This window comes from Myotis myotis, unplaced genomic scaffold (genome assembly GCF_014108235.1).
Source record: "Myotis myotis isolate mMyoMyo1 unplaced genomic scaffold, mMyoMyo1.p scaffold_m19_p_17, whole genome shotgun sequence".
NCBI lineage: Eukaryota > Metazoa > Chordata > Mammalia > Chiroptera > Vespertilionidae > Myotis > Myotis myotis.
Window position 1 is genome coordinate 11,368,728 of NW_023416321.1, and position 17,098 is coordinate 11,385,825.

Below are 17,098 nucleotides of genomic sequence, written 5' to 3' on the forward strand. Positions count from 1 at the left end.
CCATCAGCGCCTTGTGAAAGAGGAATGGGATGCACCTAAGGAACTCTCTAGAAACCCAGCTTTGCCCAGTTGGAATGGATAAAAAAGCATGGGTGCTGATGGGGCAGTAGCAGAGAGGGCGTGCCTGGGAACCAGGGCTTTCCTTGGAAAGGTACTTGGAACAGAGAAGCACTGGTGGTGGGAGACCACTGGGCAAGACTGGCATCCCTGTCCTCCCTCCACCGCCCTCCCGTGAATCAAGAAACCAGGCAGCGAGGCTCTGGGGGCTGCGTTTATGGGGACGACCTGACAGAGGGCATGGTCCGTACAAAACCGGAAACAATACATACATATATATATTATATACAGAGACGCAGTCCTGCAGAGGGCGGGATGGGGACCGACACTGGCCAGAGCAACCAGAAGCGCCTGCGGCCCCACCTGCCTGGCCCCGCCCCCTCCGTCTGCGAGGGCGTAGGTGAAGTGCATGGGCCGGGCACTGAGACAGCCAGCTCTTTCAGGGGTAGGGAAACGTCTGGAGACAGGGAGGGGAGAGGGAAGAAATACTGATAGATGGCATGGTCTATTTATAGGGGATGAGGAGAAGCCAAAAACCCAGGCTGGGGCAGGGGCATCAGGGAGGGACAAAATGAGAGATGGATTCTGAAAGGGGAGGGGGACCTGAGAGGGTCCTCACCTCCCTTGGTCCAAGCCCCAATTTGGGGTTAAAGTGAGGAAACGAGTCAATTTCACTTAGAAAGCAGGCTGTCAGCAGGGCAGCCCTGGTCTCCAAAAAGTTTAGTAAAATGTTGCCCTCCAGTCAAAACATTGGAAGGGTGTGGGTGTGGGTGTGGGTGGGTGAGGCTGAATCTCTGGTGTTAGTACAAGGCTTCCATGTGTGGCCCTGGGCAGGGCAGGGCCTGGCTCTCAGTAAGTAATGCTTCTCTTGCCTAAGACCAGGTCTCTGCAGCCAGCCCCCTACAAGCTGATTTCCTCTCATCCCCAGAATTCCCAGGGTTGGACAGGAAACGACCCGAGAGGCCACAGAACAGTTCCAGGAAGAGGTTATGGCTATTTGGCACCAGGGAAGGGCAGGTGGGAGGCACAAGGAGAAACTGAGGGCTTCTGCCCCCCTCTCCCTACTCTTACTCCCCTTTTCCTGAAGGATACATGAGACATCAGTGCAGGGCCAGGCCCAGCCTCCAGGCTCTGGGGTGGACTCAATCCCTCCTGGGAGGGGAACAGGAATGGGAGAAGGTGTGGAGGCAACCCCTTCCAGGAGATCAGAATGAAACAGAGACAGCACAATGATGGGGGAGGGGAGGGGCCAAAAAGGTAGAATCTCAAGTCAAGGAGCCTGTGGGCAGGGAGCAGCCTCCAGGTGGTGAAATGCTGGGAGAGCCCTCAGCCCCATTCCAGTCCAGAGACAAAGGCTGGAGGTTGTAAAGTCTGGCAGTTTGGTCTGCAGATCCTTGTGTCCATCCACCACCCAGGCCAGCCCTCAGCATCCCTCGGCCTCTGTGCCCCATGAAGTAAGAAGGAGGCCATCCTTCCAGCCACCTGTCTGCCCGGGGCCACCATAATGGGGCCTGTGATATGGGCCCTCTGGTCCCTGAAGCTGGGGGAGGTGGGGCAGAGGGGTGGGGGAGTCGGGGCACCTGTCCCCAGGCTGGTAGGGGGTGGGGTGAAATATTGAGGACGGGAGGGAGGACAATGGGAGGGGTTAGTTATTGTCTGGTCAAGGAAAGATTCCTGCTAAGTAGAATTGGAATTCCTCAGTGTTTGCAGGTTTCCTTCCAGTTCTGAGATCTGGAAAACAAAGGGGAGAGGGGTCAGGCATGGGCCCCACTCCTTGTGTCCACTGGTGGGGCCATGGCCCTGAGCTCTCAGCCAGCAGCATGACTGAGATCCAGAGCCGGTGCCCGATGGGGGCTTCCCTGCCATTACCTCCACAAGGCCCTGCCCCCAGGGCACCCTGGGCCTACCTTGTCCAGGAGCTTGTCCATCTCCTCCTTCCTGGCCAGCTCCGACTCCTCCAGAACCCGGCGCTGTGCCGTCTCCTTTTTCAGGAACTCGATCTCCCTGGTGGTCAGCGGGGGACAGATGGTGGGTAAGGGTGTGTGGCCTGGCTTCCACCCAGAAAGTGTCAGGGTTCTCAATCCTATCCTCAGCTCTACTGGGCAGCTCTGCGCCCTCCCTGTTCTCAGGTCAGGGAGGCCGAGGTGTTCCCAAAGCCTCTGGGGTCTGGTCATCATTCCGGGCCCAGGTACCCCCACCACGGGCTCTCCACCTTCTATGCTCCTCATCTCCCTACTCAGCTGGGGATGGGGAAGGACTGCGACCAAGGCCCCTCAGTGCCCCCCGGGCCCCGGCCACATACTTCTGCTGGTAGTCCTTGATGAGGCGCTTGGCCTTGCTGTACTTGCGCTCCAGGGCCTGGTACTGGGCCTGGGTCTCCCGCAGGTGCTCATCCACAGCTTGGCACAGACTCTGGGCCTCACCCCAGTAGCCCTCCAGCTTCTCCATGCGCTCCTTGTTCTCTTCCACACTCTGCTCCAGCTGGGCCTTCTCCACCCGCCACCGCCCCTTCTCCTGCTCCAGGCTCTGCAGCTGAGAGAGGAAGGATGGCCCTGGGTTGGTGGGGGCCCGAGGGAGCCCAGGAGCACCCCCATCTTTCACTGGGCCAGAACCTCTGGATGATTCTGCAGATATGGAGCCCACTGCTCCCTAACTACTGACTCTTATTTGGCTGAACCTGAGACCTGAAACCGGAGAAGGAAGAGGTGGGACCTCGGCCTCAGAGCTCCTAGCTGGAGTCCCTGACAATGCACCACACTCCTGCTCCCAGAAGGCAGGGGGCCTGGGTTAGTCACTGATTAGCTCTGTGACTTGGGGCAAGGCAACTTCTGTCTTAAGTCTCAGTCTTCTAATCTGTAAAATGGGAGTGATGTTTGCCTTGCCACGCTCACAAGGGCTACCATGAGGTGGTAGATGTGAGAGCGGAACAGGGAAAAGTCACCACTACGCTCTGTCCCCTCTGCACCTCTGGCCTACTGACCAGTCCCTGCTTCTGTGGCTTCTTGAACAATCCTGGCCCCTCTCCCAGCTCGCAGGCTACGCCAGTACAGACCTCCTGTCTCCAACGGCTCAGTCCTGGAGCCTCTGTTCGCTCTCTCACCTCCCACACCCCATTTGTGCACTCAGAGCCCTGAGTCCTGAGCTCCAGCCTAACATCACTTCCAACTCCTCACAGGCACCAGGCCCCCACTCCGACCCCAAAGGTATTCCTCCTTTCTGTCCAGCCCACCTCTGTTCAAAGATGCCATCCTCTCTCACCGTCACCCCAGTGCTCAGCCTCAAGCCCCTGCCTGCCCCTCCGACCTTGGCTGCAAATGCCACTTGCTCTCTAGGCCCCAGCCACACAGGCCTTCCTGCAGATCCTCCTGGCACACAGCGTTTGCCCGTGCTGTTCCCTCTGCCTGGAGTGTTCCCATCTCCCCTCCCCCTTGCCTCATCATTTCCCACTAGCTCACCCTTGGGTTCTCTGCTCAGAGTGTCACTTCCCCAGAGAAGTTTCCTGGAGCACCTCCAACAGCACAGCCCCACGCCCCACCCCCATCAGGTCCTGCTGCTCTTCAGAGCTCACAACCCTGTCCTCTCCCACAAAGCCCATGTCCGTCTGTAACGATACAGTCATTGGTGCGCAGACTCGGAGCTGCACAAGGGCAAGGACCAAACCTGCTTCTGCCTATCACAGGGACCGGAATAGTGCGGGCAGCCAGGAGGTAGCCAGCAGATGTTTATTGACTGAGAGCATGAACAGGCCTTTGACTTACCCTGCCCCTTAATGCTCTGCACCCACTCAGGAACCTGGCCTGCCATCTCCACCTCAGAAATGCAGCTCCAACCCAGCCTTCCCTTCCGCACCCTCTGCCATACGCTGGGCAGCTCTGGCCTGCACCTGCCTCCTAAGTTCGCTGGCCTCCAAGTCCTGCCCACCTACCCTTGTGTCCTCCCACTTCACAGGCAGTGGTCTTCCTTCTTGCGGCCCCCAGGTGGCCACAGGTCCAAGGCTAGGGTCCTTCGGGGGAAGTCAGGACACTGCAGCTACGCCCACCCTGGCAGCCAGCTCTGCTCCCACATCTCCCACAGCAACGGCTGCTACAGCCCACGGCCTCCTCCAAAGCCAGCCTCCGAGCTCAAGCTTGTCTCCTGCCAGCAAGCATCTAACCCCCTCTCCCAGGCTCCGCTTCACACTCTCCCTTCTCCATGCACAGTGGGTATAAACCCACATGTGGGCGTGCACACACGTGTACCTCAGTGTACCGTGTCCACATGGCTGTGTACCCCTGCTTCTCCCCACTACACAGAAAGCCTCACAGGAGTTGGAACTCCTAATGTCCTGGCCCAGCAGGGGCCCAATACAAGTTTTTCATCTGAAGTCTGTGCATCTCCATGCCTGCGAGAGTTAGCACCCAACATGCTTGTGTGGGTGTCTGTGTGCGGTGCATACGTGTGACTGTGGATGTCACGTGTGTCACCATCTGGGAGTGTTAGCATCAGCACCTCGTGAGAAGGCACATGTCCTGTGACACTCCTATGCAATGGCCGTGCCTGTGTGTCTTAGAGCAATGCAGAGGGAGTCTACACATCCGGGGCGATGCACGTGTGAAGCAGAAGTCTAGCATCTCCGTGTTCTGCCTGCACAAATTAGGTGTCTGGGGCATGGCTCTGTGGGTACTGTGTGCCCGGGGTCCAGGCTGGCATGTGCCTGTGAGTATCTCTGGGCAGTATGCATCTATCACTGGCCCTGTGTGTAGAGGACTCATGTGGGACAGCATGGACATGAAGACATCTAGAATGTAAGCCAGTGTATTTTGGGATAATAGCTGATTGTGCAGCCTTTTATTGAGCACCTACGATGTGTCAGACACTGCGCTAAGGACTTTCCCTGGATTATCTCACTTAATCCTCACAAGGATCCTATGGTATTGGCACTATTATTACCCCATTTTATAGATGAAAAGACTGAGGCACTGAGCAGCAAGTGAATGGTGGACAGACGCGTCCAGAGCTCGAGTTCTTTACCCTGCCCTCCCTTGCCTAAGGACAGCTCGCCCTATACGTGCTTGTGGGTAGAGGAAGGTAGGCAAGTGTCAGTGTGCAGGTGTGAGGTGGGGGGGTCATCCCTCCAGCCCTCAGACCCTGTTCCTCCCCCTCCACACACTCCCCTCACCTTTCTTTTCAGCTGCTGGATCTCTGCCTCAGTCACAGCATGCTTGATCTGGAGCTGCAGGGGAACGGGGCAGGTGATCAGTTCACGGGCCGGGGGGCGGGGGGTTGGCAGAGCTGCAGGTGGGATGCTGGCCCACCTTACCCTCCCCCCTCCCCTCCCAGGACCCCCTCCTCCCACCTCCTTGAACTTGTGCACCAGCTTCTCGGGCTCCATGTCCACAGGGGACAAGGCATCCTCGTTCTCTGCCAACTCGAACACCTCGATGGCCATCTCGCCGCCTGGGAACGTGGGGCTCAGCTCCTCCTCCTCGTCGGTGGCGTACTCTCCGGTCTGCGAAGGAGAGGAGGCCGTGCGCCCTGCCCATCCCAGCCCCACAGGCCTGACAGCCGGGCTTAGACTGCAATAGTCAGCCCACGTCAAACTGGGAGCCCCTTAGGGGGTCTGGTTCATGTTGCCCCCATCAGACTGGGGCCACGGTGTGTGTCTCCCCTGAAGGCATGGGCAATCCCCCCATAAGAGAGACCCCTGAAGAGACAGCCTGTTTCTAGGGGTCCCCTGAGGTCTGGAGCTGTCTCCTTCCTCAGATTATGGCCCCTGGGGCTAGGGGCTGTGCTGTCCCCTCAGACGGGGGGGCTCTTTGAAGAACTCTATTTTCCTCGTGGGACCAGGAAGCCTCTCTGAAGAAAGAGGGTGTGACTCCTCCACCAGGGTTGCGGGAGGAAAGGTCTGCATCACCTCCCTCAGACGGGGGCTCCCCTAGGACAGGGAAGGGTGCTCCCGGCTTCTTCACAAGGCCTGGGAAAGCGGTGGAGGCGGAGGATGGCTGTAAAGCTCCATCCGGCCACCAGGGGGCGATGCCGCTGGCAGCCAGACCAGGAGTCCCTACCTCCTCGTCGTCCTCCCCATACTGGGCGTATCTCTGCTCCATCATCTCTCGCTGCCATCGCTCCTGTTCCAGGGTCTGCTGAATTAGCTGAGCCACCTCGCTCTGCTCACCGGGCCGCTCCCGGCCAATCATAAACCTGCAGGGACACCGGTGTCATTCCTTTTGCCTCTGTCCTCGGCTGGGTGAACGGCATCCTCCTCCCTGCTGGTGCTCCTCTCCACACCCAGGCCCTCCCAGGGGAGATGAAATGAGAGGGCTGAGCCCAGAGGCTGCAGAACGTTAATAATGAATGGGGGAGCCGGGGGCCCTTATTGAGTTTCCTTCCAGGAGCGGCAAAGGCCCACTGGCCGGTTTTGGGGGAGGGGTGATGCCAGCCAAACTTCAGTCTGGGCTGCAGGGGACGTGCGTTCAGGAGCTGCCAGTGTAGGGGCTCTGACCCCACCATGTGGGAGGAAACGAGGCAGGGGATGGCGAACCTGAACCACCCCGGCAGGGCAGGGGCTGTGGAGGGGTGTCTTGCACTGGTATAGGCTCCAAGGCCCTGAGCTTCAGGAAGGGGCGGGATGATGGTGACTGGAGATTAGGATGGAGAGGAAATAGTGGAACTTCCAGGTACCAGCCCCTCCTCTCCGTGGCCACCCACATCCTGTTTCTCTCCACCACCCTTTCCTGGGGGCAGTGCCCCTCTTGGAGGGGGCAGGAGTGATCCCTGAATGTTTTGCCAGAGAGGGACACAGGGAGCTTCTAGCACCATCCCCTTCATTGACAGGCTCGGGGAGAAGAGTCCTTCCAGCCTGCATGGCATTCTCCCTGTACATCTTGGTTTTACAATGAATGAGCCTGGACAGGCAGGGGAAGAATGAGCCCAAGAGGCCAGTTTGGAGGTGCGGTGGAGAGCGGGCCTTGGAGCCCGAGTGCTGGTGGCCAGCAGCGGTCACGGGCTCAGGATGGGAAGGTAGGCTTGAGGCAAGGGATATGGGCACAGCAATGCCTTCGGGCAGGGACGCAGTGGGACCTCCTCTGTAAGTTGGGTCACGCAGAATCTTAACTGCGTGTGGGCAAATGGGCAGAGTGGCCGGATGAAGGCCGAGCCTCCTGCCTGCTCCCAGTCCCCACCTACCCCACCCGCCCGGCCCTCACCGCACGCGGCCCTTGGTGTTCCGGAGCACGGAGGCTGCAAAGCTCTGGGTCACTCCCACCAAACTGGTTCCGTCCACCTCCACCAGGAGGTCGTTCACCTGGATCCTAGGGGAGGTGACACTGGTTAGGGCATCATGAGGGGACCTGTGGAGCTAGGGTAGAGGTGGCCCCTTCCCATTAGAAACTCAAGGCTCAGTCCCCACAGGGACCTGGTACTTTGTCTACCTGCATAAAATGCATGAGGCCTGAGGATCAGGTATCAGCCAGACCCACCTGTGTGGGCAGTGACCTGAGCAAGCAAAGCACATAGGTGTCCGGGACCAGCAGCGTCAAGCTCCCTTCCCATGACAATCACACCCGTGTCTCCTGCATCACCCCTGACAGAGCAGTGTGACATCCACCAGAGATCACAACCGCCATGCACAGTGGCAAGGCCCACAGCCCTCTGACACATACAAGTCTGCACAGACCTGGTCTGAAGATTTCCTTCCAAATGAAGATTTCCTTCCTGCCTCACACACTCACGTTCACACTCTGTACCACAGGGTCCGCTCACCCTGACACTGGTGCACAACCCCCAACAGTCCAGCTGTGCACCTGAATGAAGCCTGTTCTCCTCACAAGGGGAGAGATGGGGGTGGTCCAACATGGCCTGCTGAGAGGGATGGAATGAGGGGACCTCCCTTGAGCCCCAAGCCTTCTCACAGGGCTCCAATGTGGATAGGGAGGACGCGGCCTATTGTAAACACTTCACATGCCTCACATGTGGGTACGAGCCTGTGGACACTCTCTCCCATGCACACACTCCCCAAACTGCCAACCAGGTGACCACAGGAAGGGTTCTGGAAAGTCCCAATGAGGAGGTAAGTGAAAGAGCAGGGACTGTCATCTTCCTCTTCTCTGCCCCTCCCCGCCATGCCACCTGGGTTGCAGTGGGCAAAAGGCCTCTGATGGAGGCAACCCACCTCTAGCAACATGACCCTAAAGTCATTAGCCCTCACAGGGATACCCACTTACCCCTGTCACATGAAAGGGGTCTGCGTTGGAGGTACCACCACAAGGCACCCTTGATGTCAACCTCCCACTTACAACCCCGGGGTGCCCTGAGCCCTTCCCACTTCCCTGCTGCAAGACACATACAGTGGAGTTGTTCCCAGAAGGGTCACTGGGCTTCCCAGGACTCCAGGAGGTCCTTCCAGAACCTTCTGACCCACAGATACCCCCTCGAGCTCAGATATCAAAACACAGGCACACATGACACATGGAAGGAGCAGTTTCCTCTGCAGACACATCTGCACTGTCTTTCTAGCCACACCACACACCTGGATCCCCTGTTCTCTAGGCTCCAGCCATAACTGCCTGCTTTTGGTCCCCAGCCTGCACCTAATACTCCTTTTTAGCCTAGTTAACTTCTGCTGATCCTTCAGGTCTCAGCTGCAATGTCACTTCCTCCAAGAAGCCTTCCCTAATACCCAGAGAGATCAAGCCTCCCCCCCCTTTTTTTATTCAGAGCTGATGATCAGATTTTATTTACAATGCGCATCCTACATCTTGTCACTGGACATATCCCCACGTTGCTCATTGTAAACAAAGTATCTCATCAGGAGGGAAGCACCATACTCTATCTGGGCGTGCTGCTGCTGTGCAGACATGACTTTTTATTTTTCTATAGATACTGTGATGGGCATCTTCATGCAGAAAGCCTTTCTACATTTAGGATTACTTCCTTAAGGCTTTGGTAAATATTGCCAAATTGCTTTCCCAAAGAGGGTGTAGCAGCTACCCTTGGGCAGTTGTATTGAGCTGCCTGGTACCAAAGGAAATTTAAGGTCGTAGCCTCACTTGGGTGGGAGGTCAAGCCCTCCTTTTTATGCCTTCATGGCACCCTGTATTTTTCCTCCATTTCACCATTTTCTGTGTCCACTTGAATGTCTGCCTCACCACACCACACCACACCACACCACACCACACCACACCACACCACATGACTCCTAAGGGCAAGTATCTCATCACTGACTCCCCGGGGCCTGGCACCAGCCCCAGGACAGAGTCAGGAATTAGATATTTGAGGAATGAAGGAGGGAATGCTCAAATATACTCCACCAGGCACACAGTCTCCATGCTCATGCTCTCCCTACCCTGGCCCTCCCCCACACTCAGACACCCGAAACCAGCCCTCGTCTTCAGCCCCCCCTAGAATGCAAGTGCATGCTGTGGCCCCAGGCCTCGACCAGCACCTGGCACAGTGTTGCTCCACCACCATATGAGCCCAGCCTGGCTCAGTGACCCACCCTACAGAGGACGAGAGGGAGAGGCGGTACCTGCCATCCCGGTGGGCTGCACCGCCCTCAGTCACAGTCTTGACGAAGATGCCCAGCTTCTCCAGGCCCATGTCTGCCCCGGCCCCCATGCCGATGATGCTGATGCCCAGGCCCTCGGAGTCTGTGGAGCAGAGGGCAGTGAGATGCTGGGGGGCCATGGAGAAGGGGGAACAAGGAGGTCTAGCTCAGGGCTTGCAGGGGACAACGTGAGAGATGCACCCCATCCCCAGCCCTCACTCTGGGGCATGGCCCCCCTCCACGCTTGGGAGTGTCCCACAACTGGGGAAGGGGTGCAGTTTTGTCCACCCCGTCTTTGCCAAGTCGACTAGGATGCTCTTGGGCCACTCCCTGCCCTCTGTCCACCCACAGAATGGATGGGCAGCAGGGCCTGCTGAGGGTGACCCTCGTGGGCGGGCCAGAGGCTACTGTGTGTGCACACGAGGGTGTGTGGGGGATGCGGATGGAGTCGGGTGGCGGCAGTGGGCTCACTCTTCTTTAAGCAATCTCATCCATACTCACAGCTTCAAAGACTTCCCGCTCTTCTCTCCCAGCTGCACCGCCCCTCCCGCGGGCCTCTGACATCCCAACTCATGGTCTTCCCCCACAAACTGGCTCTCCCTGTCTGCCACTCCCTCCTGGGGCCTGGGAGTCACCTGGATTCCTCCCTCCCCCTCACAGCCTTTGCCCAAGCCAAACCACCACCAGACCCTGCCGATCTGCCTCCCCAGGACCTCTCAGGCCACCCACTTCCCTCCCGCACGGCCACCATCTTGTCCACACCAGTGGTCCCAGGATCCTTCTCCCCAAAGCACAGCCTGGAGTGGTCTTTCTTTTTTGAACCCTCACCTGAGGATATTTTCCATTTGATTTTTAGAGAGAGTGGAAGAGAGAGGAAAAGATAGAGAAAAATATCGATGTGAGAGAAACACATCAATTGGTTGCCTCCTGTGTGCACCAGGGCCGGGGAGGAGGTACGTGCTCTTGACTGAAATCAAACCCAGGACCCTTAGGTCTGCAGGCTGATGCTCTATCCACTGAGCCAAACCGGCTAGGGCCTGGAGAGGTCTTTCTGGAATACCTCTCCCACACCAGTCCATCTTAGGGAAAAGACAGTGTCCTTCACATGGTCTCGAGGCCTTGCTTGCACGCCCTTCTTCCCCTCACTGTCCAAATCCAGCCAAGCCCGCCTTCTCTCTTCCCCCAAAAGTCCCCTGAACTCCTTTTCAGAGCCCAACTCAAACATCACTTCCTTGGGGAACCCCCACCCCAAGTCTGGTCAGGTCTCCTGTAAAACGCCGTTATTTCAGCCCCTCCGGGCCTCCCCAGCACCTATTACAGCGCCTAAGGGCGTAGTTAGATGTGACTGTCCCATCCATGTCTGCCGCCCCCTTAGGTCTCCCATCATGTCTGGCCAGCACACAGCCCCGGACAGCCCCCACCGTGCCCTCGGGAGCCTGGCGACTGAAGAAGCACACAGCACTGGTGTCCGTGTGGCTGTGGGTTGCTGACAGGGGCCCCGGCCAGAAGCTGGCACCGGAGAGGACACCCACGTGGCCAGGCCTGGCCGCTCACCCTTCTCCAGCTCCACAGGGAACAGCTCCAACCGCTCCACCCGCTTCTCCAGCTCATACTCCGCAGAGGCCGCCATGGGGTCCACGTCCTCGTTGCGACGATCGTAGTCCTCGTTGGAGTAGGTGCTGAACACCTGGGGAGAGGACACTTGTCAGAGGGCAAGGGCAGAACTGGCTCGGGGAGGCCAAGAGGGCAGGCTGTGCCACCCACCGATGCTCCCCTCCTACCATAGGCCTCCTCCACCCGCTAGACAGGTTAAGGTCTCCCCAGCCCAGGATAAGCCCAGCTTGGAGTGAAGGCCCTTCTTGTTCTGGAGTCCATGGGAGAGAAAGGGCCACAGCCTAGCCCAGTCCACACCACGATTCTCTTCTGCAGCCCCAACAGTGTAAGCATGGCCGACAGGAGAAGCAAAGGAAGGGCCATGCTGGAGAAACTGCCCGACTCAGGAACCCAGGTCCCCAGGACAGAGAACGACCAACAGACAGGGGCAAATAGCGAGTAAGAGATGAGGGAGAGCCAGACCGAGGCGAGGGCAGATACAGACATGGACACAGGGGGCAGGATAGCAGAAGGAACAGGCTGAGCAGGCGAGGGAAAGAGGCGGAGGGGAGAAAGAATGGAGATGCTGGAGGATGCCAGATGGGGAGAGAGGAGGGAGCGGAGTGAGATGCAGGGAGGGGGAGGGGAGCAGGAGACACAGAGATGGAGAGGACAGGGCTGACCTGAACCTGAAGTTGAGGCCAGGGTGGGGGAGGGAGGCAGGAAGGGCCACCTCCACCCTCATGGGGGAAGGGCAGGCCCTCCACCTAAGGTGCCCCTCAGATGGTAGGAACAGAGAGAACACCTATGGCCTTGCCTGCAGGCCTCAGTCTCCCTCTAGGTAGGACCACTGCTCTCTGAGGCTGGCCCTGTCTCCAGTGCACTGGGCCTTGATGAGACAAGCAAACCCAGCCTTCGCGGTGGCCCCAAGGCCAGCTCAGCTCTGCCTTGTCCCCTGTGCCCCTCTGCTGTCCTCCTCTTCCCAAATCTCTCAGCACAAAGGGGGGGGGGGTTTTCCCCAGCCCGACCCTCCTCCCAGGAACAGAAGATAGGGCAGGGGCTGTGGGAGTGCCTGATTGTGGGGGCCCAGGCAGGGGAGCCCCCAGTGGGAGGTTAATGAGCACCATTTGGGGTACCATGACTTGTTCCTGCTTCACTGCCTGCAGCGACAGGTTGGCACCACTTGGAGCTTAGTGGGGGCGAGAATGGGTGGGCGCAGCTCTGTCAGATGACTGGGCCTGAGGAGCTGGAGTGGGGCACTGCCTTCCCCGAGAACCTGCCGGGCCCCTCTCCTCCAGTACAATGTCCCAAGAGCACAGGGCAGGCAGCACTCTGGGGTCCCAGCTTTAGTTTGGGCTCCTGTGCCCATGCCCCCAAGCCCAGAGGCTCACTCCCAGGGTGAGCCTGGGAGCATGGCTGGGGAAGGGGAGCTATGTGGCCACACAACTCATTGCCCTCAATTTCACAGCATCAGAGAAACTCAAGCTCAGGCCCTGAACGCTCATCATCGTGCAGCAGGCCGTTGGACTGCCCTCATGACACCTGGCCAGCAGCCTCCAAGCCCCCTGGAGGGAGGGCGACCCAGTCTGCACAGGGTGCAAATGCCAGGTCCGCTGCCCTGGGTTAGCCGGTGGTAGGGCAGGATGAGAGGGTGCCCAGCTGGGCTCTGGTGGGCGGGTCGCCTGTGACTTTGTCCTCATTGCACACGTGTCCCAGGCCCTAGGACAGGAGCTGGTGTGAGCTGAGACCGGGCAAACTGGGTTTGGCCCACTTTTGCCTCTGAGTCAGGGTCCCTTCATCACCGTCTTCGTGGTGGCCTGGGTCACCAAGCCCCACCCCCATGCAGTCTCACAGTGTGTGCGCACACGAACACAAGCAGTGACCTCCAAAACACCCTCACAGCCTGCCCTGGGTTCTGCCCTCATCTTCTGTTCTCAGTCTATGAAGCCCTGCAGGAAACTCAGGCCTCAGGCTCAGAGGGCCCAGACCACTCCTCACGGTGCCCAGCCTCTCCGAGCCCTGGGCCCAGGTGACAATCTGGAACTGGGCGCTCTGTCCTCAGCAGAAGCCTCCACAAAGGCAATAACTGGGTCACCAGCGGGACACAAGGCCCTGGACTGAGTATCCACGCAGAGTGGGGGCAGGGAGAGGGGAAAATGGGGACCGCTGCCCAGGGTGGGGAGGAGGAAATCCCAGCAAGGTCAAAAGTCAGACACAATAAGGCAGGACCAGATGCCACCGGCTCTCACCCTCAGGCAGCGGCAGTCACCAGGGAGTCGGGGAGCACTGCTCCAAATCATGCGCTATTTTTTAGCCCAAAATCAGGGTAAGGTGTCAAATATAGACAGTCAGAGGCCCAGGTCTAAAAGACCAAATTCCACCTCTGAGGGGATCAGGCGGCTCAGAGAACTGGTGGGGGGCTGGGGGGGGTTCCTGACTTCCTCAGTGCCCCCCACCCTTCCTCAGCATCCCAAGAAACCCCATAATCCTCAGTTCCGTCCAGGATCTCAAGGCTTCAGGAGGGAAAGAGGATTGAGAAAGGACTTTAAGGTCGTAGCTGGGGAAGGGGCTGGCCTGGTGGGGATAGCACCTCTCAGGCCCCTTGATGAGAGAGCCAGAGGTTAAGATACTCTGACAAGTGAGAGGAAACTGGGCCAGCTTCAGTGTCCACCAGTCGTTATGGAAACTGCAAGCAAACAGATGAGGGTTTGACTCAGGAGGGGAGGGGCAGGGTCCAGGCCAAGAACAGTCCTGGAACCTGGCACCCCCATGCAGTGGACCTGGCCGCTGAACCAGGGGTGGTGAGAAAGGGCCATCTAGGCTGAATGTGCCAGTCAGAAGTGGGGGGTAGAAAAAAGGGAGGTGGCCTGAGGTTCTTGTCTCCCCAGGGGATGCCCCCTCCCCCACACCAGCACTGCTCTGAGGAGCTCAGGGCACCGGCACGGTCTACAAAGAATCACCAAGCGTGGTGGGGGTGAGGGGGCCAACTGAGACCTCCCAAAGGGGCAGTTCCCATCCCCGTCAGGGCACCCGTCAGGGCACCCGGAGAACACAGCCAAGAGCGTTTGGGCCTGCCAAGGCCTTGGGAGCCTGTCCTATTGAGCAGCCAAGAGCAAAGGCATGCAGGCTGCTGCCAGGTCCCCTGGGGGCTGGGGGTCCTCAGCCCCACCCCCTCCTCCCTGGCCAGCTGAAGGCCTAGCCCCCTCAAGGGCCACACCAAGTACCTATTCCCTGTGGCACCCAACACTTCCCCCTGGCCCACCCAGACCCCTAGAAAGAGGGCCCCAGCACTGGCCTTCCCCCACCCCCAGTCACATGACCCAAGCCCAGCTCACCCTCAAAGAACTGCTTCCCTCTTTCACTTCTGCAAAGCTGGGGTGGGGGCTACATACAAGACCGATGGAGTTAGGGCTATGGTCCCCTGTTCCTTAATTTTGGGGAGTTCCTGGCTCCTCCCTCCCACATCCTAAACAGCTCCTACACAGGGGGAGTCCAGAGGGTGTTTCCAAGCTCCCCTGCCCCCCTCCTGCCCAGAGCTGGGTAAGGACCAATAGGGGGAGGCTCTCCTGGGGACACACACACACACACACACACACACACACACACACCCAAGCCTTCGCTCTGGCACCTGGAGGAAGAATGACTGGGAATGGAAGGGAAAGCAGGTGCCCCAGGACCCTTGCGGGGGACGGGGCAGGGAGAGGTGCGGCGGGAGGGCTGGGCGGGGCAGCAGACAGGGGAACCTGAGGCAGGTCCAGGCAGGCCATCCCTGTCTCGGGACCTGAAAGTCCTCCCCTTCTGACAAACAGGGGCACTCCCCCACGCCCCCCCCCTCCGGGTGGCAACTTCTGGGAAGGGGCTGAGTGGCAGGGGCTGACTCAGTCTGCCAAAACTCCACGGGCGAAGTGGGGGCGACAGCGTGCACGTGGCAGGCAGGGGCGGCGCGGGGCGGGGCGGGGAGGGGGGTCACTTACTTGGATGGGCGCCGTGCTGAAATGGATCTTCCGGCTGGGAACCGGGTCCTCTTCCTCCGACAGCCCCGGGATCTCCATGCACCCCGACTCGGGCTCATAGGGGGGCTCCCCATCCTCGTCGTCGTCTTCATCGTCCTCCTCCAGGGCACTGCCCCCGGAGTCCTCCCCGAGCCCGCTGTAGGCGCTCACGTCCACCAAGTCCGCCTCGGAGAAGTCCTCCTTCTTGGACTCATCCGCCTCCTCCGGGGCCACCTCCGGGCCCCGGCCATGGCCCACCCCTCGCTCAGGCGCCCCCGCGGCCGCCGCCTCTTCCTCGGGGGCCCCTGGGGCCTTCTGCTCTTCGGGTGCGGGGCTGGCTGCGGCGGCCCGGGTGCTGCCATTCTCCAGGGCCGCGTGGACTGTCACCTCCGCCTGGATCACCTCCCCAGGCGCCGCCTCGGCCTCCGACTCCCCGCTCTCCTCCACCTCCACCGGCTTGATCTTGCGCACCTCCCGGGGCTTGGGGGGCGGCCGGGCGGGGGCCACTCGGTGCTGCGGGGGCTGCTGCCCGGCGGGGCCGCGCTCTTTCTCCGCGGGGGCATCCCCCGACGGGGCGGGCGGCGGCGGCGGCGGCTGGAACACCCGGGACCGCTTACTGACCAGCTTCGAGTTGACCGGGGGCGCCCCGGCGGCCGTGGCCCGGGGCGGCCCGGGCCCGCGGTGGGGGCCGGTCCTGGAGTCGGCCTTCTCGAAGACGGCGCTGAGCTGGCTGACCGTCGGCGACACGGCGTCGGCGTCCAGCTTGTCCAGGGCCTCGGTGCTGCCGTTGAAGCGCACCACGACGTCCAGCTTCCGGTCCTGCAGGCCGGCGCGCTCCTGCCGCAGCAGCCGCCGCGCCGCCGCCTCCTTGTCGCCGCCCGCGGCCGGGGCGCTCCGTTCGAACAGCTTCCGCGTCTCCTGCAGCCGGGACGGCGGGTGCGGCGGCGGCGCGGGCTGCGCGGAGGGCGCGGGCTTGGAGTCGAAGCGGCTCACGCGCTCGGACACGCTGGTGCCCAGCTTGAGCAGGGCGCTGTGGTCCACGTTCTCGTTCAGGCTGCTGGCCCTGGGCAGCGACAGGCGCACGCCGCGCTCGGGCGCCCGCGGGGCCTCGGTGGGGCCGGCGGCGGCGGCGGCGGCGGCGGTGCCCCCCGCCTCGCCCGGCGGCCCCGCCGTGGTGCCCATCTGCAGGAACATACTTTTGATGCGGTGGACGTTGGAGCCATATTTCTTGTGGTGGGCTGCCTTGGGGGCCTCGTCGGGCCCGGGCGCGTCGGGCGGCTTGAGCGCCTGGATGCCCGCCTCGTAGGCGCTGCGGTGCGGGGAGGCGCTCCGGAGGGGACCCCCGGGCCCCCGCGGCTCCGTCTTCATCATGATGGGGGGAGCCGGGCTCGCATGCCCCCGCTCCCCGCTCCCCCCCTCCGACAGGCGGCTGGCCAAGTCGGAACCACCGCCCCCACCCCCCCGAGAAAAGAAACCCCGAAAGGCCTTTTTATAGGCTCCCCCCAAAACCAAGCTGCCAAAGACAGTTAAGGCCGCTTAAAAAAAAAAAAAAAAAGGAGAAAAAAAAAAATCTGCGAGCCCCGGTGTGGGTCGTCTCCGCCAATCAAGCTGCCCAAGACAGCCAGCCCCCGTTCCAAGCTCGAGCGGCCTGGTCCGGTCGCCCCCAACCCAAACCCAATCCGGAAAACGGCGGCGGGGCCGATGGGACCGCGCGCCCTGCCCGCGAAGCAGCGGCGGAGGCGCCGGCTCACATCGTCCGAGGCGATGTCAGCGGGGCTGGCAGCCCGGGTGTCCCCCACCCCGGCCAGGGACCTTGGCTCTCGGGGAGCCCGGCGCCCCGGTGCCCATGGCTGCTCGGCCGGCCCGGGCCGTTCCGCCGCCGCGCCACCCTCCCTCCCTCCCTCCCCCCCGCGCCCCGAGCCTCGGTCTTTCT

The 17,098-nt window shown here is 60.6% G+C and overlaps 1 protein-coding gene across 2 annotated transcripts; it reads right to left on the bottom strand.

Moving 5' to 3' along the window:
* Positions 1-257: 257 nt before the first annotated feature.
* Positions 258-16,632, bottom strand: PPP1R9B (protein phosphatase 1 regulatory subunit 9B). Of its 2 annotated transcripts, XM_036339310.1 has the most exons (10): positions 15,148-16,629; positions 11,135-11,267; positions 9,563-9,683; positions 7,242-7,346; positions 6,102-6,237; positions 5,393-5,545; positions 5,216-5,269; positions 2,360-2,589; positions 1,965-2,061; positions 258-1,788 (listed from the first exon to the last, which is right to left on the bottom strand). In XM_036339310.1, the coding sequence occupies exons 1-10, from the start codon at positions 16,534-16,536 to the stop codon at positions 1,735-1,737; spliced, it is 2,472 nt and encodes an 823-aa protein (XP_036195203.1). In that variant the 5' UTR covers positions 16,537-16,629; the 3' UTR covers positions 258-1,734. The 2 variants fall into 2 exon arrangements, with proteins under 2 accessions (XP_036195203.1, XP_036195204.1); XM_036339311.1 differs by lacking the exon at positions 7,242-7,346 and having other exon boundaries at positions 15,148-16,632.
* Between the last annotated feature and the right edge of the window lie 466 nt (positions 16,633-17,098).

Coding starts and splice junctions, on each gene's coding strand:
- PPP1R9B (XM_036339310.1), bottom strand. CDS start 16,536: ATGATGAAGACGGAGCCGCGGGGGCCCGGGGGTCCCCTCCGGAGCGCC. Junction 5,546..6,101: donor ATGGGGAGGACGACGAGGAG/GTAGGGACTCCT, acceptor TCTCCTTCGCAG/ACCGGAGAGTACGCCACCGA. Junction 1,789..1,964: donor TGGACAAGCTCCTGGACAAG/GTAGGCCCAGGG, acceptor TTTGTTTTCCAG/ATCTCAGAACTGGAAGGAAA.